The sequence below is a fragment of the Staurois parvus genome, unplaced genomic scaffold (genome assembly GCF_062004578.1).
Source record: "Staurois parvus isolate SC_StPar_1 unplaced genomic scaffold, SC_StPar_1.0 ptg000496l, whole genome shotgun sequence".
NCBI classification, from domain to species: Eukaryota; Metazoa; Chordata; class Amphibia; order Anura; family Ranidae; genus Staurois; species Staurois parvus.
Window position 1 is genome coordinate 995018 of NW_028318292.1, and position 21984 is coordinate 1017001.

General features: G+C 45.1%; 1 protein-coding gene across 9 annotated transcripts in view; it reads right to left on the reverse strand.

Annotated features, from left to right (window-relative positions):
• The window catches only part of ATP2B2 (ATPase plasma membrane Ca2+ transporting 2), a 161877-nt gene that overhangs the window by 10397 nt on the left and 129496 nt on the right, over nt 1-21984 (reverse strand). For 3 of the 9 annotated variants that reach the window (XM_089689763.1, XM_089689768.1, XM_089689767.1), the window contains 2 exons: nt 20295-20477; nt 12942-13113 (listed from right to left, as the gene is read on the reverse strand). In XM_089689763.1, the coding sequence (XP_089545889.1) occupies nt 12942-13113; nt 20295-20477 (355 nt within the window). Of the gene's footprint in view, nt 1-6044; nt 6100-12941; nt 13114-20294; nt 20478-21984 lie in introns of all 9 variants that reach the window. The other 6 variants (XM_089689766.1, XM_089689764.1, XM_089689762.1 and 3 more) reach the window with 3 other exon arrangements.

The following is a 21984-nucleotide window of genomic DNA, read 5'->3' on the forward strand; positions in this document are numbered from 1 at the left end:
CAATTAAAGCACCTGTCACTTAATAAAAAGGTCACCTTACAGTCCTGTTTACACATTGCATTTCCTTTGCTTTGCTCCAAAAAGTAAGCCCCAGGTCACTTAGTGCTTCAAAGCATCTCCAAAGCTTCCGTAGAAGTCTATGACAACAATCGCTAACAGCACCTGAAAGTGGTTCCTTCAATGTGCAGCAGCCCCCCGCCCCCATAATACTTGCCTGAGCCCCATCACGATACAGCGATGTGCACAGCAGTCTCTGCCTCCTCATTGGCTGAGAGAGCAACGGAAGCCATTGGGAGCGCAACTGCTCAGGGGCCCCACAGCAAGCTGCTTGCTGTGGGGGCACCCAACAGGAAGGAGGGGCCAGGAGCGCCTGCAAGGGACCCAAAAAGAGGAAGATCAGGGCTGCTCTTTGCAAAATCACGTTATTTAAAAAAAAAAAAAGCCTTTAGTAACGCTTGAAGCTTTTGAGGGGCTTTTATTCAGCTTTAGCTTCGCTTTGTTTTGTAAATATTGCAAGCATGAGATATCCCAGGATGCACCAGGAAACTAACAAGCAAATCAGAAAGACATCATCAGCAGTCTCTTCCAGTTCATGTGTATATATTCAGGGAGTGTCTATTGCAGATGTCATATCTGGTGTGCAGTGTGGAACATCAGGAAGTCAAGTAGAGACTGGACTGGAGCAACTAGCAGATGGCACACCTGGTGTGCCACCTGGGAGCGCTATAGCGGAAGGTGAGCAGGGACCAAGGAGGGAGAGGACTGAGTGGCAGAGGATCAGCAGAGCTGGGGAACCGGAGCAGGAGAAACTAGCAGTTTCAAACATGGTGCACAGCATGGAAGCAATATAGCGGGATCAGAGAAGGAGGGGATCTGCAAAACAGAGGATCAACAGAGATGGGGGTAACTACTGAGTAACGGATCAGCAGAGCTGGGGGTTACTAATAAGTAGGGAATCAGCAGAGCTGGGGGTACTACTGAGTGGGTCATCAGCAGAGCTGGGGGTACTACCGAGCAGGGGATCTGCTGAATGAGGGTACCAATGAGCTGGGGATCTGCTGAACATGAGTACTAATGAGTTGGGGATCTGCTGAACAGGGGTACTATAGAGCTGAGGATCTGCTGAGTGGGGGTACTAATGGGCCCCTTTTTTAAAAAAATTGAAAATCAACACACAGGGCATTTGCCAAGCTTCAAACAAAGCCTCATTGAAGCATGACAGGGACATCAAAAAGCATGTTGAAGCAGTAGGTACTGTATGTTAAAGTCGAAGCAAGTGTAAATGAGTCCTTAGGGTTCTTCATAAGTTGATCAAAGATGTTATACATTATGATCATGGAGATTATACAGTTTGGTTTTGGTGAACTGAGTGGTAGTTTGCCTCATCTTTGGCCATATAGTTTACAAATTCAACAGCAAAAGAATACAATCAAATGGAGCAATAACACTGCAGACAGGAAAAGCATAGAACAACACTGGCACGGCTGATGAGTCCAAGAATGGAGAGATGTCCATTACGAGGGGTAGCTTTCATTGCAATCAGAAAACAGGGACATGAAATGTTTTCCTCTCAACGTCCTAAGGAAAGTAAGAGGCTCATTTTAATAAATAAATACATGTATAATGGCTCTTTGTAAAAACATTCTTTAAGTTGCTAATAAACATGCTTTATTCATCAAAGTGCTATGTGTCCTGGTATTTTGGGTCAAATTTTATTACGACTGTGGAAGACCTGGAACCTTCGTCAGGTCTGTATTGCTGTCTGTGTGTGTCGGTAGACTTCCCCCTCTCTTCCTGTCACGGTGACAACATTCTTAGTAAGGAACTTTCCAATGAGGACACAACAGCAAAAAAAAAAATAAAAATTTTGGCTAGCACCTTTTGTTGGCTTCCCTCTCATTTGATCATGGTGTCAGCTTTGTCACTGGGACAGGAAATGATGGGAAAATCTCCACAAAGAGGTCCCACACACCAATAAAAAGCTAACGGAGGTTCTAACAAGTGTTGTTACACTTTAAAATAAGATTTGGTAAATTGTTTCAAGCTTTTTGGTTGGGTTTACGCAGCTCGTTACTCTTATTCTAGAGCTTTGGAGGTTCCCATGAAGACGGTCATACATTTAGGAACCTGATTCTGCCCTTGAAGTGACGTCCTAGAAAAGTAGTAAGGAAGACTTTAGGATACATGGAGTCGAATGCAAAACAGAAAAGCACAGCAGCCACAAGCAGACAAGGAACAAATACATGCCACGGCATACAGAAGGGTCACAGTTACCACTAACACAAAGGACTGGCACAGCACAGCTACAAATTGGAGGCCTGGATAATGTGAAACATTGAATGTTTCATATGTAAAAGTCTTATTTTTTTTTCTCATGCACAAAAGGTAAACACTTGAGTATAGGCCCAACGTTCTCTCCAGCAATCTTAGTCCTAACTGTCAAATAGAAGGTGTTTTCCACAAGATGTAACTTGGTTCCAAAGTGATGACCTCTAAAGAGAACAGAATCTATTCACCGAGAATGTGCTTCGGAGAACCCCAATGAGATAGTCAACCAAAAACTGGCTTCTTAACTTAGAAGAACAGTTGCTTAAGACACTAATCCTGATATATGGGCTGTCCTATTCCAGGACTGGCTTTAGGGGGTTGATTAGATTTAGAGCCCTGCATCAGTTGACCTTGAATTCTGAGGTTTCGGAAGCTCGTCATTGCCAAAACTGTGAAAAACCAGCTGCCATGCATGGAAAGCTTTTTTTAATCAACAATATTGACCTGTGGAGTGTCTTTATTTTCAAACTGGAGAGGTATTCACATGCAGGACAGGATAAAAAGCTCCCATTTTTTTTCAATGGAACTTAGTGTCACCAAGCCTGGGATAGAGCTATGAAAGCCAGTGGACAGAAGACCACATCATAACTAATACTGCATATAACTGGAAACCTGAAGAGCTAAATGCCAGGAAACAGACACTGAGGGAGGAAGAGCGACACTGACAGACAAGGATAGACAGGCCCCTGTACTAACGGGAGCAGAGACAACAGCACAAAGACAAAAATAAACTTCTGGGGACATGGAGGCTACAAGACAGACATGGATAATAATATTCCGCTACACACAATTCTCTTCTTCTCCGACAGCTGGAACAAATAATCACAATAAGATCTTCGTCCAATGCCCGCTGCCAGCCCTGTAAGTTAGACTGGTAATACTGACAGTGCTGGAGAAAGAAATACATTCACTTTGTGTCACATATTCTACAAGTTAGTGGTTGCCTACCATGACTTGTACAAGAGGCACCTTATTTAGTGTGATATCTTTTGTCTTTAGTAATGCAATTATGTGTAACATCTCTGTGTTGGTTGGATGTAAAGGATGATAGAAAGTACAAGGATGAAGGGCGTATCAATTAAAGGAGCCCAGCTTTCTTTCAAAGCAACACACGACAAAGAAAGAAGTCCCTTGCCTGGTGGCATCAGAGAACATAGGGTGTAGTAATGTAATCACAATGTAGCAAACACCGGAGCATGTTAGAGAACCCTCTTTACTGGTGGAAATTATAATACAGAATAAGATATAAAGCTAGATTGCCTTCATATTATATATATGTCCTGCATGTATACTCTTTTAGGAAGATGAAGACCACCATGACAGTTCCTACAACTAGAAGATAGAGGATGGTTTGCTGGACAGAACCTATGAGTTAACTAATTTCCTTAGATAAGGGGTCTCCAAACAGGGGGCTAGATGTGCCCCTTTGTTTGCCTTTACCTGGCCCTTCAGTCACTATTCCTTCAATGAAGAGGAACTATTCCTCGCACTGACACCAGGGATGGGACACTATTCCTTCCACTGAGACCAATGACAGGGCATTACTCCTCCCACTGACACCAACGATGGGGTACTAGTCTTTTCACTGACACCAGTCATGGGGAACGAATTCTTCCACTGAAACCAATTATGGAGCACTTTTCCTCCAAATTACATCAATGGTGTAATTGTTTTTTTCTTACTTCCACTGACCACCAAGCTTATGGCATTGTTGACTCCTACCAATGCAAGAGAATTTTCTACTCCCACTGGCCACCATCTGGGCCTCCTAAATCTTTGTAATGAGACCCCTTTAGAGACTGGCTGTCTAACTCCAGTCTCCCGGTGCCAGGATCATCAGGTGTTTTGAGGACTGCTCCAAAATATTCCTTGAGCATTGAGAAATTTTGGCCTCTCAGATAAGTTCCCACTGGCACAATGAATGTTTTAAGCTACAGTATCTGTAAGGGGGAATTCTTCCCAAATGTAAGGAACATTCTTCCCACCGACTATCTCACTAATGTATCATGATTTATAGATAGTCATTTTTATCAGGGGTTCTCCTTGATTGGAAGGTTATTTGAAGGGTTCCCCTGTGTTGAAAAGGTTGAGAAAGATGATAAATGGTTTTGCCTATCCCATAATCCTTGCCTGTATGTATAGTCATTGAACAGTGGAGTTTTACACTGTTTTATATTCTGCAGGGTGGGTGTACTCTGGGGTCTGCGTGCGATCTAGTAAAAGTGAATATCACCTACTTAACAGGTTATATTTTCATAAATGCTGAGTACACATCAGCCAGACATCCACAGGTTATATTTTCATAAATGCTGAGTACACATCAGCCAGACATCCACTATAGAAAACTGCCAGGAAAGGTGGAATTGCATTGAAGTACGATTGGTACCATCATCTTTGGGATTAGCACAAAGAAAGAAATGCTCTCTATATAGGTTTAGATCAGGGGCCTCCAAACTTTCTAAACACAGGGCCAGTTTTCTGTCCTTCAGACTTTAGGTGGCTGGACTGTGGCTAGTGGGAGTAGAAAAGGTCCTGGCTTTAATGGTGTAAACAATGGCTCGTCATTTGTGTCAGTGAGAGGAATAGTGCCCCATCATTGGTGTCAGTGGGAGAAATAGTGCCCCATTATTAGTATGATTGGGAGGAATGGTACCCTAATATTTGGTGCCACTGGGAGGAATAATGCCCCATCATTGTTGACAGTAGGAGGAATAGTGACCCATTATTTGTTGTAGTGGTAGGAATAGTGCCCCGTCATTGGTGTCAGTAGGAGGAATGGTGCCCCATTATTTGTTGTAGTGGTAGGATTAGTGCCCCACCATTGGTATCAGTAGGAGGAATGGTGCCCCATTATTTGTTGTAGTGGTATGATTAGTGCCCCACCGTTGGTATTAGTGGGAGGAATAGTGCCCCATCATTGGTATCAGTGGGAGGAATAGTGTCCCATCATTGGTATCAGTGGGAGGAATAGTTTCCCATCATTGGTATCAGTGGGAGGAATAGTGCCCCATCACTGGTATCAGTGGGAGGATTAGTGCCCCACCATTGGTATTAGTGGGAGGAATAGTGTCCCATCACTGGTTTCCATAGGAGGAATAGTGCCCCATCATTGGTGACAGTAGGAGGAATGGTGCCCCAGTATTTGTTGTAGTGGTAGGATTAGTGCCCCACCATTGCTATTAGTGGGAGGAATAGTGCCTTTTATCAGTGGCAGGAAAAGTGCCCCAAGGTCCAGATAAAGGCAAGCAAAGGGCTGCATTCAGCTCCAGGGATGCAGTTTGGAGACCACTAGTTTAGATGGACACAAAGGTCAGACTGCAGGCCGAGATAGTTTTTGTCCTGCATGAGATCCTGTAGTGTGTTATGTTTGAGACTCTACAGCACTGGAACATCCAGATAAGTCAGAGTATACTCTACATATCACTCCTGCCAGAGGCCATGCCATAGCTAGAAAACTCACTATATACAATGCCTAGTACCAGTAACCTTCCCTATTATGTGCAATAAACTTCCCATCACCTCTGTTGTGTCTGTAGAACTGGGGAAACTGAAGAACATGACATGACAGTCCATGGGTGCCTTAGACCAAAACATAATATGGGTGCATCGCTGGCTGTTTTTGGGCATATACTCGAAGTTTTACCCTGGCTTCGGCAAGACGAAACCTTTGGAAGTCAGTCACATTAAATTCAGGCTCAAGGATAAAGACTCACAACCTGTTTATATTTCACTCTCTCTTGCTAAACCTTTGGTCCAGTGTTTTCTAGCCCTCTGAGAAAGACAAACAGAGTGGAAAAGGTTTAGACAGAGAGTAGAAAAAAAAAACAAGAAATCAATTTTACTGCAGTATGTTGGCTAATTTCCATTACTCTTTATATATTGAAAATGTTTAAACATTCCCAAGAGATGCCAACTGCATGGAGGGATGCTCAATGATCTGGGAATGGGATAGTCTGTTCATTGAAAACCTGACGTCCTTCATTCGGTGTGCTCTGTCCCGTGTCTTCAGGCAAGAAATCAGTGTTCTATTCATAATGGAGTGCGTGTATATGTGTGGGAAGGAAGGGAGGTGGAGGAGTGACGTTTGATGATGTCATCACATTGAAATGAGGTGGGGGAGGGGGCATCCTGTGATCTCATCATATCAGTATGAGATGAATGAAAGGAGACTGGTAATCCAAAACTGAGCTCATAATATTTCCTCCCCCCATGTCCCCTCTACCCAACTTCAATGCAATCAATCACTGCCTTCAGGTGAGGGTGCTAGGTGTAATTTCGGACTCAGACCTCTCCGTTTAGCCCCACACCCAATCACTGTCCAAATCTCGCTGCTTTCATCTGTGCAACATTTTAAACAAATTGCCCCATTGTAACAAAGGACACCACTAAGCTTCTGATAAAATCTCTTGCCTCGAGTATCGCAACTCTCTCCTTGTTGACCTGCTTCTACCCAAGCTATCCTCTCATCACTCGATCATGAATGGTGCTGCCAGACATCCACCTAATCAACTGCTTAGTGTACACCACACCTCTATGCCAATCCCTCCAAAACATTCAAAGCTTCCACAACTCCCGAGCTACATCACTAGCCTCATCTTATGACCCAAGCCTTCCCTTCCACTCAGGGGTGTATTTACCACAAGGCAAACAAGGCAGTTGTCTAGGGCAGCATTTTTCAGGGGGGCAGCACCTCCCCCCAGAAGAAGAGATGGAAGAAGGGACACGCACGCCATGAGAACCAGGTGGGATCCAAGAGAGGCTCAGAGCTGCTTGATGGTGTATGAAGAGCCTTCACACGGGGGGGGGGGGAAGTAATAATGGAAGGCTCGCACAAGTGGGGGCAGGGGTGTTGTTGGTCAATGTCAGAATTACTCTGCGGGAGGGGGGTATGGTGTTGGTCAGTGTCCGTGGGGGGCAGATGATTTTTGTGTTGCCTAGGGCAGCACAAAATCTAAATAGACCACTGCTTCCACTCCTCCCAAGACCTCCTGTTCTCGACCCTCCTTGTCACCTCCAGAATTTCTCCAGAGCTTCTCCCATCTTCTTTAGCCGCTTCCAGACTGCCCTATAGCAGAACCACTCCTAGAGGGCAGCACGGGTGCGCAAAATCACGTACATATACGTGATATTGCATTTCCAGGTAGGGGGCGTGCTGCGAGCCCTACCCGCGCCGCCATTCGCGGCCGCCAATCACCGAGTCCCGGTCAGTAATTACTCAACTGCGCCCGGTGATTACTGAGGACCTTCGACGGGGAAGAGAACTGTTTTTTAAACTAACAGTTCTCCTCCATGTCAGCTCAGGCACACTGCTCTGGCTGGCTGTGCACAGCGCAGCCAGCCAGAGCAGTGTGATTACAGTGAAGCACACAGACACCGCCCTTTAGTAAAACACTCCATGCACACAGTTAACCCTTTGATCGACCCTCATGTTAACCCCTTCCTGCTCAGTGCCATTAGTACAGTGTCAGTGCTTTTTTTTTAGCGCTGATCACTGTGTTGGTGTCACTGGGGATGTCATTCGCTGCTGCCAATCACCGGATTCCGGTCAGTAATTACTCGCCGGCACCCCGTTATTACCGAGGATCTTCGACGGGGAGGAGAACTGTTTTTTATATTAACAGCTTTCCTCCATGTCAGCTCAGGCACACTGCTCTGGCTGGCTGTGCACAGCGCAGCCAGCCAGAGCAGTGTGATTACAGTGAAGCACACAGACACCGCCCTGTAGTAAAACACTCCATGCACACAGTTAACCCTTTGATCGCCCCTCATGTTAACCCCTTCCTGCCCAGTGCCATTAGTACAGTGTCAGTGCTTTTTTTTTAGCACTGATCACTGTGTTGGTGTCACTGACACCAAGTCAGTTCCCCCGCAATCCCACCAGCTGCACGCAAATGTGCGGCCTCCCGGCGTCTGGGCCTAGATGCTGAGCGGCCTCACATTTGCGTGCAATTAAGAAAAACGTGCTGAAAGCGCGCACTCCCAGCACACGTCCGGTAGTCACGGAAAGGTCCTGATTTCCTCTTTCAATACGGGAACTTTCCCAATCATGTGACCGTCGTGACGGTGAATCACGGCGGTCACATGACCCTAAAACCCTGCCGCGGCTTCTGAAACCCTTAAAGGGCCGGGAGGAGACGGCGCCAAGGGGTTAACATTTCCCCACATAGTTATTACCTTTTGTATCACTGACCTCTACCTTTAGATTGTAAACTCTGAACCCTCCTGTATTGGACTGTATTGTAACAGAACTGTCTACCTTTATATATAAATCCCATTTAAAAAATTCACGTCATAATGGTATGAGGTAGTGATGGGAGGCCAGTGATATCAAATTGGTGTCAGGTGGAGGAGGGGTGTCCTGTGATTTCATCATATTGGTATCAGGTGGAAAGGAGGAGGCTGGGGATTTCATGATCTTGGTATGGAGGGAAGGCTTTTGCTATTGTTATATTGGTATAAGGTAGAAGAAGGAAGTTTTGAGGATCTCTTCATCTAGGGGAGGCTGTTGATTTCATTATATTGGTATGAGGAGAAGGAAGAAAGGCTTGAGGATCTCTTCATGTTGGTATGATGGAGAGGCTTTTGATTTCATTTTATTGATATGAGGTGAAGGAGGGGTGTCCTTTGATCTCACCGTATTGGTATCAGGTGGAGGGGGGGGGAGGCTAGGGATCTCATAATACTGGTATGGAGGGGAGGCTATTGATGTTGTTATTTTGGTATCAGGTGGAAGAAGGTAGGCTGGGGATCTCATCATGTTGGTATGGAAGGGGAGCTGTTGATCTCATTATATTGGTATGAGGTGGAGAAGGAGTGTCCTTTGATCTTACCATATAGGTATCAGGTGGGGGAGAGGCTAGGGATCTCATAATGTTGGTATGCATGGAGGCTGTTGATGTCATTGTATTGGTATGAGGTGGAAGAAGCAAGTCTGGTGATGGGAAAGCTGTTGATGTTGGTATAATGGTATCAGGTGGAGAAGATGAGGAGTGAGATTTCATGATGTTGGTATGGAGGGGAGGCTGTTGATGTTGTTATATTGGTATGGGGAGGAAGATGGAAGGCTGGGAATCTCTTCATGTTGGTATGGAGGGGAGTCTGTTGATCTCATTATATTGGTATGCAGTGGAGAAGGGGTGTCCTTTGAGCTTACCATATAGTTATCAGGTGGGGGAGAGGCTAGGGATCTCATAATGTTGGTATGGATGGAGGCTGTTGATGTCATTGTATTGGTATGAGGTGGAAGAAGCAAGCCTGAGGATGGGAAAGCTGTTGATGTTGCTATATTGGTATCAGGTGGAGAAGATGAGGATTGGGATTTCATGATGTTGGTATGGAGGGGAGGCTGTTGATGTTGTTATATTGGTATGGGGTGGAAGAAGGAAGGCTGGGAATCTCTTCATGTTGGTATGGAGGGGAGTCTGTTGATCTCCTTATACTGGTATGTGGTGGACAAGGGGTGTCTTTTTTGATCTTACCATATAGGTATCTGGTGAGGGTGAGGCTAGGGATCTCATAATGTTGGTGTGGAAGAAAACTGTTGATGTTGTTGTATTGGTATGAGGAGGAAGAAGCAAAGGCTGGGGATCTTATTATACTAGTATAGATGGGAAGGCTGTTGATGTCATTATATTGGAACCAGGTGGAGGAGGGAAGGCCAGGGATCTCATAATGGAAGGGAGGCTGTTGGTGTCATTATATTGGTATGAGGTGGAGGAATGGAAGGCTGGGAATCTCATCATGTTGATATGGAAGGGGAGCTGTTGATCTCATTATTTTGGTATGAGGTGAAGGGGGGGGGGTCCTTTGATATCAACATATTGGTATGAAGTGGAAAGGAGGAGAGGCTAGGTATCTTATAATACTGATATGTAGGGGAGGCTGCTGATGCTGTTATATTGGTGTTGGGTGTAGAAGGGGAGGCCACGGATATCATAATGATGGTATGAAGGGGAGACTGTTGATGTTGTTATATTGGTATCGGGTATAGTAGCGAAGGCCAGGGACTTCATAATGTTGGTATGGAGTGGAAGCTATTCATGTTGTTATATTGTTCCAAGGGTGTTGTTATATTGGTATGAAATGGAAGAATGGGAAGCTGGGGATCTCATCATGTTGGTGTGGAGGGGAGGCTATTTATCTTGTTTTATTTCTTTGAGGTGGCGGACGGGTGTCCTTTGATCTCAAGTGGAACAAGGAAGCTAGGGATCTCATAATACTGGTATGGAGGGGAGGCTGTTTACATAGCTATATTGGTATTGGGTGGAGGAGGGTTGTCCTGTGACTTCATCATATTGGTATCAGATGAAAAAGAGAAGGCTGGGGATTTCATGATGCTGGTATGGATGGGTTGGTGTTGTTGTTATATTGGTATTAGGTGGAAGAAGGGAGGCTGAGGATCCCTTCATGTTGATATGGAGGGAGGCTGTTGATCTCATTATATGATATGAGGTGAAGGAGGGGTGTACTTTGTTCTCTATGTATTGGTATCAGGTGGAGAGTGGGAGGCTAGGGATCTCATAATACTGGTATGGAGGGGAGGCTGTTGCTCTCATTATATATGAGGTGAAGGAGGGGTGTTCTTTGATCTCACTGTATTGTTATCAGGTGGAGAGGGGGAGGCTAGGAATCTCAAAATACTGGTATGGAGGGGAGGCTGTTGATGTCATATTGGTATTGGGTGGAGGAGGGAAGGCCAGGGATCTCATAATACTGGTGTGGAGGTAAGGCAGTTGATGTCATATTGGTATTGGGTGGAGGAGGGAAGGCCAGGGATCTCATAATACTGGTATGGAGAGGAGGAAGTTGGTGTCATTATATTGGTAATGGGTGGAGGAGGGAAGGCCAGGGATCTCATAATACTGGTGTGGAGGGAAAGCAGTTGATGTCATTATATTGGTATTGGGTGCAGGAGGGAAGGCCAGGGATCTCATAATACTGGTATGGAGGGGAGGCAGTTGATGTCATATTGGTATTGGGTGCAGGAGGGAAGGCCAGGGATCTCATAATACTGGTGTGGAGGGAAGGCAGTTGATGACATTATATTGGTTTTGGGTGCAGGAGGGAAGGCCAGGGATCTCATAATACTGGTGTGGAGGGAAGGCAGTTGATGTCATTATATTGGTATTGGGTGGAGGAGGGAAGGCTAGGAATCTCATAATACTGGTATGGAGGGGAGGCAGTTGATGTCATTATATTGGTATTGGGTGCAGGAGGGAAGGCCAGGGATCTCATAATACTGGTGTGGAGGGAAAGCAGTTGATGTCATTATATTGGTATTGGGTGGAGGAGGGAAGGCCAGGGATCTCATAATACTGGTGTGGAGGGAAGGCAGTTGATGTCATTATATTGGTTTTGGGTGCAGGAGGGAAGGCCAGGGATCTCATAATACTGGTATGGAGGGGAGGCAGTTGATGTCATTATATTGGTATTGGGTGCAGGAGGGAAGGCCAGGGATCTCATAATACTGGTTTGGAGGGAAGGCAGTTGATGTCATTATATTGGTAATGGGTGGAGGAGGGAAGGCCAGGGATCTCATAATACTGGTATGGAGGGGAGGCAGTTGATGTCATTATATTGGTGTGAGGTGGCGAAATGGGAGGCTGGGGATCTCATCATATTGGTATGGAAGGGGAGCTGTAGTTCTCATTTATTTGTATAAGGTGAAGGATAGAGAAATGTTGAGTCAAATGATATTGGAATGAAGTGGAGTTAGGTTAGGAGAAAGATGTGTGGGTTCTAGCAGAACCTTTTCTCTGTTTTAACTGATCCTATTACCACATATCTTGGTTTATAACCTGACTTTAGCTATGTCTAACAATGTATAATTATATTTGGATGTAATATTGTGTGTAGTTATACTGTGGTCCTTTATAGATCGTATTGCTGGAAGGATCTGGTGATGACATACAATGAGCATTTGGCTCTCACTGAGGTTCTTTCGCTACAAGTCATTCCTCTCATTCTGATATTCCATGTTTTTAGGGCAGCACGCATAATTTCAGTGATTCATTCTCCCTAACAATTTCCACTGGACTTGGGACAAAGGAGAATCTTGGGACTGTACAAGGAATGCACTGGCTACCTTTGAGATTACAGGTCTAGACTGACTCTTGTCTGATCACCTACACTGTGCCATGTATTCCATGGCCTATAGAGAGTTAAATGACCTGTCGGTGTACATGTATGGATATATTATGGTGATCACATGAAATGGTTTTTGGTGTGGTTGCTGGTCTTGGTAGAATGGCACAGATTATGGTCACCTGTAAGGAAGAAGTCAGAAGGTTGAGGAGGCTCTAGTGAGGATGCAGCACAGATAGTGGATACATGAAAGAAGAGGCGTCCCGGAGATGTAACAACTGAAAATGGATCTGGTTTATGTTACGGCAAAGATAAATGATGATACGGACATAAAACCAATGGAGGAAGGTCACCGGCAGAGGACAAATAGAACGTTACAATCTAGGCTGGCAGGCTGCACAGCTGCTTGTTAGTTTTCACTGTATTACATGGATATGTTTCCGTTATCTGTGCTCGCTTCCTCACAGAGACAGAATGGGGTCCAGAGTTGGCATTTCTGTGGATGTGAGGCAGTAAGAAGACACACTCACGCCCTGCGGCTGCAGCTGACGCACTGGTAGGAGAGGAAAGAGCATTGCTTAGCGATACGTGACTAGGACTAGAAACATTTGTTACATCCTGGTTCTGGCTGGTGGTGGAGGATTGTCTCCGCAGAGCCCCCTGAAAGGAAGCTCCGCTCTTGAATGTATTCACTACTTCAATCTGTAACGGAGGAGAGAATGAGACAGGTTTGTTCAACACCCCACACAAAAAAAAAATGGCAAAAATAATACAATAAAGACACAACACAAGGACAGGACGAAACACAAAGACAACGCACCTGGATGTAATATGCAGAGACTACTGAGCCGGGTTGCAATATGCACATACAGCCTAGTAAATATTGTGCAAAATACAAGTATAATCTGTAGAATAAGTTAGAACATATATACTTAAACATGGTACAGTTTCTACACTTACTCTGTTATGATCCATAGGGTCCTAATGTTAACATACCTAAATAGGAGACCAAAATATCTTCTGTGTGATTTTTTAATTTTTTATTGTTGTGAAAAAGTCTATGATTTGATTGTCACGGAGGGCTGACCCTAGATAAGCACATATATCCCTGAGAGTGACAGACCTGTCCTTGAAGCGCCTCGACCCGTCACTTGGCTGGAAAAATGAAGTGTCACCTGAAGAGGCCTAGATATGCCTTAGTCCCTGTCACTGATGGATGTCCAATACGTGGATCTTCCCTTTACCAAAGCTGGAAGTAGAACTAAAGGCAAAATGTTTTTTTTTTTGGTTTGGACAGAGTGGAGAGGGATTAGAACACCTATCAGGTTTTTATCGCTACCCCTGCCCCCGTTGGGGAGAGTCACCCTCTCTATTTTTCCTGTTTACCGTTATCATTAAAAGTGAAAGAAAACCCCAATTTTGAGTTGTCCCCAGAAAAAGAAATAGAGGGCAAACTTTCCAATGGGGAAACTTGTTCTGGTAACCTAGGGGTCCCCAAGGGATTTCCTTTATTTGTAGGGGTTTTCTCTCACTTCCTGTTGTGGCTATGTGTCAAGGTCCTACCTTTTCCCTGAAGTTTTGTTACTCCATGTGCTGGCGTCCATCTTGGATTCTGCTGTGCATGGTGGGAATCCTTTTATGCCTTCAGGTCTCTGAGGTCCACCCCCCAGAGGGGCGTGGCTGATGACATATAAGCCTGTGGCCCGCACATGCTCTTTGCACTTGTGTCTTGTGTCTTTGTCTTCCTACAGCTCTGTGTATATGCTCGTGACTCTTCTGGTATCTGACTCGGCTTGTGATTAAGACCATTCTCTGTGTTTTCCTTCGATCTGACCTTCCGTTGCTGAACCCGGCCCATGACCTGTGATTCTCTGTCTACTGTTCTGTACCGTTTTGTCCCGTTGTTGTCGACCCAGCTTGCCTGACTACGCTATTGTCATTCTCACCAGCTACACGCCATTGGCGGCGGCCATTACCGCAGCCGGGGTGTCTCGGGGGCCGCGACCTGGTACCTGGCTGCGTCAAGTCCATCCCCACCATCAGGGGCCCTGGTGAAGGTCAGCCTGGGACTTAGACTCCGCGCCCTGAGGGACTTCGGTCTGTTGATGGTGGTTGTCGTCAGCCAGTGCGTTACCCTGCCACTAGGCCTACCTGTCCGTTCCACAGCCCTGCCCTGACACTATGGGACAGGAAGTGAAGGTAAATCTCTACGATGGGATGCAGATGGCAAAAAATAATCTGACAAGGGTTATAACCCTCCATTACTGTATCCAAAATGAAAGAAAAAAATGTTTTGCCTACTGTATAGTTCTACTTTAACCCAAAGCCGTTCTGTAGATGTAGATCACTTAGGAGGTTTTCTGGCATATCCAACATACTCATCTATTTAGAAGTAGTCTCTGGGGGACTTGATGAAGATTAGGCCACCTTCTCCCCATCTGTGATTGGTTTCTGTGATTTTGTAATCTGGCTCATTCAGTAAATTCATCTGTTCAGGAGTAGTCTCTGGGTGGCTTGTTGAAGAGATCCTCATCTATCTTTGGCTGCAGGTCACGTAGAAGGAATTCAGGCTCCTTTGCTATACTCATCTGTTCAAGAATAGTATCTGGGTGGTCTGCTGAAGATCAGGCCCCGTATCCTCCTCTATGATTAGCTCCCATGTTCGTTGTAACCTGGCTCAGTCAGTATACTTATTTGTTCAGAAGTAGTCTCTGGGTGGGTTGTTGAAGAGATCCTCATCTATCTTTGGCTGCAGGTCACGTAGAAGGTATTCAAGCTCCTTTGCTATACTCATCTGTTCAAGAATAGTATCTGGGTGGTCTGCTGAAGATCAGGCCCCGTATCCTCCTCTATGATTGGCTCCCATGTTCATTGTAACCTGGCTCAGTCAGTATACTCATTTGTTCATAAGTAGTCTCTCGGTGGCTTGTTGAAGATCAGATCGGATCTAGTCTCCTTATCTGTCTTTGGCTGCAGGTCACATAGGAGGTATTCTGGCTCCTTCACTATACTCATCTGTTCAGGAATAGTATCTGAGTGGTCTGTTGAAGATCAGGCTCTGTCTTTTCATTTACAATTGGCTTCAACGTTCTCTGATCTGGGTCATATAGTATGTTCATCAGTTAAGGAGTAGTCTCTGGGTGGCTAGCTGAAGATCAGTCACAGTCTCATCATCTACGATTGACTGCAGGTCACTTAGGAGGTAATCTGGCTCTTTCACTATAATTACTGTATCTGTTCCGGGTGGTCTGCTGAAGATCAGTCGTCTCCTCATTTATGATTGGCTGCCATGTTCTTTGTTCTGGCTCACCCAGTGTGCTCATCTGTTCTGTCCTTGTCTACAATTGTCCTCTGTGTTTTGGTAATCAGGTTCATTCTGTATATTCATCTATTTAGAAGTAATCTCTTGGTGGCTAGCTGAAGATCAGGCCTCATCTCACCATCTACACTTGACTTCCAGGTTCTGGCAATCTAGATCATCTATCTAAGAACGAACTCTGGGGGGCTTGTTGAAGATCAGGCTCTGTCTCCTCCTCTACGATTGGCTTCCATGTTCTGGTAATCTGGTTCTTCCAGTATACTCATCTATTCAGGAAGAGTCTCTGGTTGGCTAGCTGAAGATCAGTCCTCATCTCCCCATCTACACTTGACCTCCAGGTTCTGGTAATCTCACTCATCGGGTATATTCATCTGTCCAGGAATGATCTCTGGAGGGCTTGCTGAAGATCAGGCAAAGTCTCCTTGTCTACGAGCTTCTGTGTTTTGGTAAACTGGGTCATCCAATATATTCATCTGTTTAGGAATAGTCTCTGGGTGGCCTGCTGAAGGGCAAGCCTGTCTCTTCGTCTACTAATGGCTTCCACTTTCTGGTAATCTGGCTCTTCCATGATACTCATCAGTCCAGGAATGATCCTTGGGGGGAGGGGGCTTGCAAAAGATCAGTGCCGTTTCTGATTGGTTGCAATCCTGTATAGTCATATGTTCAGGAATAGTATCTTGGTATCTTGCTTGATAAGTTGAACACCAGGTATGATCCTCTTTGCATGGTTACATTGTGCCAACTTGGACCGATGAAAGTATATGCATACCTGGTGGACCACTGTGGAAGCTGGAAATCACTGTAGTAGTCAGTGCTACTATAGTGCTCGATGCTATATTCCAGGTCTTGTGCTGACCATCTTTCCTCTGTGCATACTGAACACAGAGGGCTGATCGCTCAGCATTGAAAGGTGGTAACTTTCTTTAATAAACACAAGATATTCTCTGGTTGGCAGAGTTGGAGATTGTGACTTCATCACCCAGATCTCCACTTTGTCCAACCAAAGACCACTGAGACCACATTCATTGAAAGAATAAAAAATGTCGTTCTGTGAATGGTGGCAGTGCCACAGGACCCGGAAGATAATGGCTATTACTATTGTAGCGCTGATTACTATAGCTTTTTCAGCTATCCCCAGCTGCCCCTAAGAATGAGATTCACATACTTACATTGGTCCAAGCTGGACCAATGTGAATATGCAATAAATATCATACCTGGAGTTCAGCTTTAAGATCTGGCCTTGTCTCGCCATCTACGATTGACTTCTCTGTTCTTTAACAATGTCATATTGGTAAATCTGTATGAACGGCTCACTACATACGTGCAGTTACTTGTAAATCTGTAGACTTGGCTATCCATATACATTTGGTGCCTTGTACATCAATAGGTGCAGATCTCCATATACATGCAGTCCTCGTAAATCTGAAGGTGTGGCTCTCCATATACATGCACTCCTTTGAAGATTAAGAGTCTGACATGGATGCTATATGGCATTGTAAAACGCATCTGTGGTCTTTATATGTGCATGGAATAGAGATCAGATCACATTTCAGGAGCCCCTTATGCAGAAATAATGAGCCTACATAAGTCAGTTTCGAAAAAAATTGGTGCTAATGAACCAATTGTAACTAATAAGAAATTTGCATTCAGTAAATGATAATGGGCAGCCATTGTATATAAGGGCAGTGTTGATGGGCGAATGCAGAGGTATTTTCACTTGCAGTTGACCTGCATTTGACCTGTTTCAGCTGCTGTTCCATAGGCTTGTATGGGGAGAGAAGCAGTTCTAAAGCAAACAAAAGCCAGCTGACTCTGGCTTGAAAGCACTTTCCTATTGGTTGTCGCAGATGCCCTTTGTAGTCACTTATGTACTGCACATGATGTGATACGTAGTATACTATCCTGTATAGATTTCTGTGATGTGTAATATACTCCTATGTTATTCTGAGGTGTGATATACAGTATATTGTACACAATAGCGTGCTTTCTATACTGTGTGATATATTTTGTAGTATGCTGTCTATACTGTTCTGTAGCGTGTTATATATGTAGTATGCTGTCTATACTGTTCTGTAGGGTGTTATATATGTAGTATGCTGTCTATACTGTTCTGTAGGGTGTTATATATGTAGTATGCTGTCTATACTGTTCTGTAGCATGTTATATATGTAGTATGCTGTCTATACTGTTCTGTAGGGCGTTATATATGTAGTATGCTGTCTATACTGTTCTGTAGGGAGTTATATATGTAGTATGCTGTCTATACTGTTCTGTAGCGTGTTATACATGTAGTATGCTGTCTATACTGTTCTGTAGCGTGTTATATATGTAGTATGCTGTCTATACTGTTCTGTAGCGTGTTATACATGTAGTATGCTGTCTATACTGTTATGTATGCTGTGATATACACTATACTGCCAAAAGTATTGGGATGCCGGCCTTTCCACACACATGACCTTTAATGGCCCCCCAGTCTTAGTCCGTAGGGTTCAATATTGAGTTGGCACCGCCCTTTGCAGCTATAACAGCTTCAACTCTTCTGGGAAGGCCATCCACAAGGTTTAGGAGGGTGTCTATGGGAAGGTTGGACCATTCTTCCAGAAGCACATTTGTCAGGTCAGGCACTGATGTCGGGGGAGGAGGCCTGGCTCGCAGTCTCCGCTCTAATTCACCCCAAAGGTGTTCTTTCGGGTTGAGGTCAGGACTCTGTGCAGGACAGTCAAGTTCCTCCACCTCAAATTCGCTCATCCAGGTCTTTATGGACCTTGCTTTGTGCACTGGTGCGCAGTCATGTTGGAAGAGGAAGGGGCCATCCCCAAACTCTTCCCACAAAGTTGGGAGCATGAAATTGTCCAAAATGTTGCCTTAAGAGTTCCCTTCACTGGAATTAGGGGGCCAAGCCCAATCCCTGAAAAACAACCCCACACCATAATCCCCCCTCCACCAAACTTTACACTTCGCACAATGCAGTCAGGCAAGTATTGTTCTCCTGGCAACTGCCAAACCCAGACACGTCCATCGGATTGCCAGACAGAGAAGCATGATTGGTCACTCCAGAGAAAACTTCTCCACTGCTTTAAAGTCCAGTGGCGGCGTGCTTTACACCACTACATCTGACGCTTTGCATTGCACTTGGTGATGGAAGGCTTGGATGCAGCTGCTCAGCCATGGAAACCCATTCCATGAAGCTCTCTACGCACTGTTGTTGTGCTCATCTGATGGCCGCACCAAGTTTGGAGCTATTGACTCTGCAGACAGATGGACTTATTACACAGGTGGCAACCTATCACGGGACCACTCTTGAATTTACTGAGCTCCTGAGAGCGACCCATTCTTTCACAAATGTTTGTAGAAGCAGTCTGCATGCCTAGGGGCTTGATTGTATTCACCTTTGGCCATGGAGGGGATTGGAACACCTGAATCACATGATTTGGAGGGGTGTCCCAATACTTTTGGCAATACAGTGTATGTAGAACACTCACTATACTATGCTGTGATATATTGTATGTAATACATCCTCTATACTATGTCCTATGGTATGCTATATGTAGTACACTCTCTATACTATGCTGAATGGTATGCTATATGTAGTACACTCTCTATACTATGCTGTATGGTGTGCTATATGTAGTACACTCTCTATACTATGCTGTATGGTTTGATATACTGTATGTAGTGCACTCTCTATACTGTCTCCTGTGGTATGATACATTACATGGCCATAAGTCAGTGAGCCCTTGACCATCATACGTATATATGTTTGTTGGACACCCTTTTCCAAAGCCATGGCAGTTAAAAGGGAGTGGTCCCCCACTCCTCATGGCCATTAGTATGGAGTCGTTCCACTCCCCCATGGCTGTTAGTATGGAGTTGCCCCCCTCCCTCCAGGGCCATTAGTATGCAGTTGTCCCCTTCCTCCCATGGCCATTAGTATGGAGTCGTCCCCCTTCCCCCATAGCCATTAGTATTGAGTTACCCCCATGGCCATTAGTACGGAGTTGTCCCCTTCCTCCCATGGCCATTAGTATGGAGTCGTCCCCCTCCCCCCATTAGAATGGAGTTGACCCCTTTGTGACTGCCCCCACTTTCCTTTTTCACATTTTGGAAACTGTTTGTGCCCATTTGTGGGGTTAGGTACTGATGTTGGATGGGAAGACCTGGCAGACCCTTCACTGGAGACACCTAAACTGGAGACACCTAAACTATTCTTTATGGCATGGTGTGTGTACTATACCGCCTATACATTTGGTATTTTATTACAGTGTTATTGTTCAATGCTAATAGCTTTGTTTCATGGTATGTATTTCCAGTATGCCTTGATACCACAGAATGTCCTGATATTGTATTTCAGTAAAGGGAATCAGCGGATCCACTCAATTACCTATACATTATCTCTTATCCTTGCTGGCAATCTTGTATACGTTGACCTTAAGTCGGCCCCATGGCATAGTAAGATACGTTGACCATACAACGGGTGATGGTAAGCTGGACTTTTCCAGGAAGAGAGTGCACCTAGACCTGGAATATGGTTTCCCCTCCCCACAATGTGCTGCCACCCATGTACCTGGGTTTGTATTCTGTTGAGTCCCCGGAACCAGAGGATCTGCCCTCGTCTTAACTCCCTCTCTGCGTGGTCTATTTCCTCAACATCCTCATTCAGTTCCTCTTCTGGAATTTCTTCCTTCTGTGTCAGGTGGCCAGCCCCCTTCAGGAATTTCAACCTATTGGTCGGGATGCTAGCGATGACCTATGGCACACAAAACTTTATGAAGCAGATCTAGATAACAAGTAGCATATAAGCTAGTAATGACTACAGCTTTTATTGATAAACTGAGTGCAATGGCACTTTCCAAACAACATATAATACAAAATTATGGTACAAATGTATCAGGTTTTGTGAAAGTTTGGTGTGTTTTCTCTAAAACAGTGGTCTCCAAACTGTGTCCCAGGGCCAGTTGTGGCCCTTTGTCCTTGTCCAGCCCTTGGAGTTCTATTTCTCCTACTGATACCACTAGTGGGGGCTTTATTTTTGCCACTGACACCAACAATGGGGCACTATCCCGCCCATTAATACCAATGGTGGGGCACTATTCCTTCCACTGACACCAATGATGGGGCACTATTCCTTCCACTGACACCAATGATGGGGCACTATTCCTCCCACTGATACCAATGATGGGGCACTATTCCTCCCACTGATACTAATGATGGGGCACTATTCCTCCCACTGATACCAATGATGGGGCACTATTCCTCCCACTGATACCAATGATGGGGCACTATTCCTCCCACTGATACCAATGATGGGGCACTATTCCTCCCACTGATACCAATGATGGGGCACTATTCCTCCCACTGATACCAATGATGGGGCACTATTCCTCCCACTGATACCAATGATGGGGCACTATTCCTCCCACTGATACTAATGATGGGGCACTATTCCTCCCACTGATACCAATGATGGGGCACTATTCCTCCCACTGACACCAATGATGGGGCACTATTCCTCCCACTGACCCCATTCATGGGGCACTATTCCTCCCACTGACCCCATTCATGGGGCACTATTCCTCCCACTGACCCCATTCATGGGGCACTATTCCTCCCACTGACACCAATGATGGGGCACTATTCCTCCCACTGACACCAATGATGGGGCACTATTCCTCCCACTGACACCAATAATGGGGCACTATTCCTCCCACTGATACCAATAATGGGGCACTATTCCTCCCACTAAAGATGTGACATTGTTTACTCCCACTGACACCAGGACATTTTCTACTCCTTCTGGCCAAAATCCAGCCCCACTAAAGTCTGAAGGACAGTCAAGTAGCCCCTTGTTTAGAAAGTTTGGAGACCTCTGTTCTAGAATGCAATAACTGACTGGCTTTTTTTGAGTTCTTGTGGAGAAATCACAATCCACACACTAGTTAGGAGATCCAAGGACACATGCGAGAAATAAAGGAGGCTATTTCCTGAATAACAATATATAGGGACTATCCAACACTTATTTCAGATGACAGTGTGGTAGCGTGCACTGAAATGACATGGCTCTATGTGTGATCTATGGAACATAGAGAAAAATAACCACATTGTAATTCTATAGATCTATAAATGGTCTATGGGATGCAGAGAAAAGTAACCATCAGGGGCGGACTGACACCTCATGGGGCCCCCGGGCAATAGGGGATCATGGGGCCCCTGTGTCCTTGCCCAAACTCAAAAAAGCCTATGAAAAAGGTACCAGG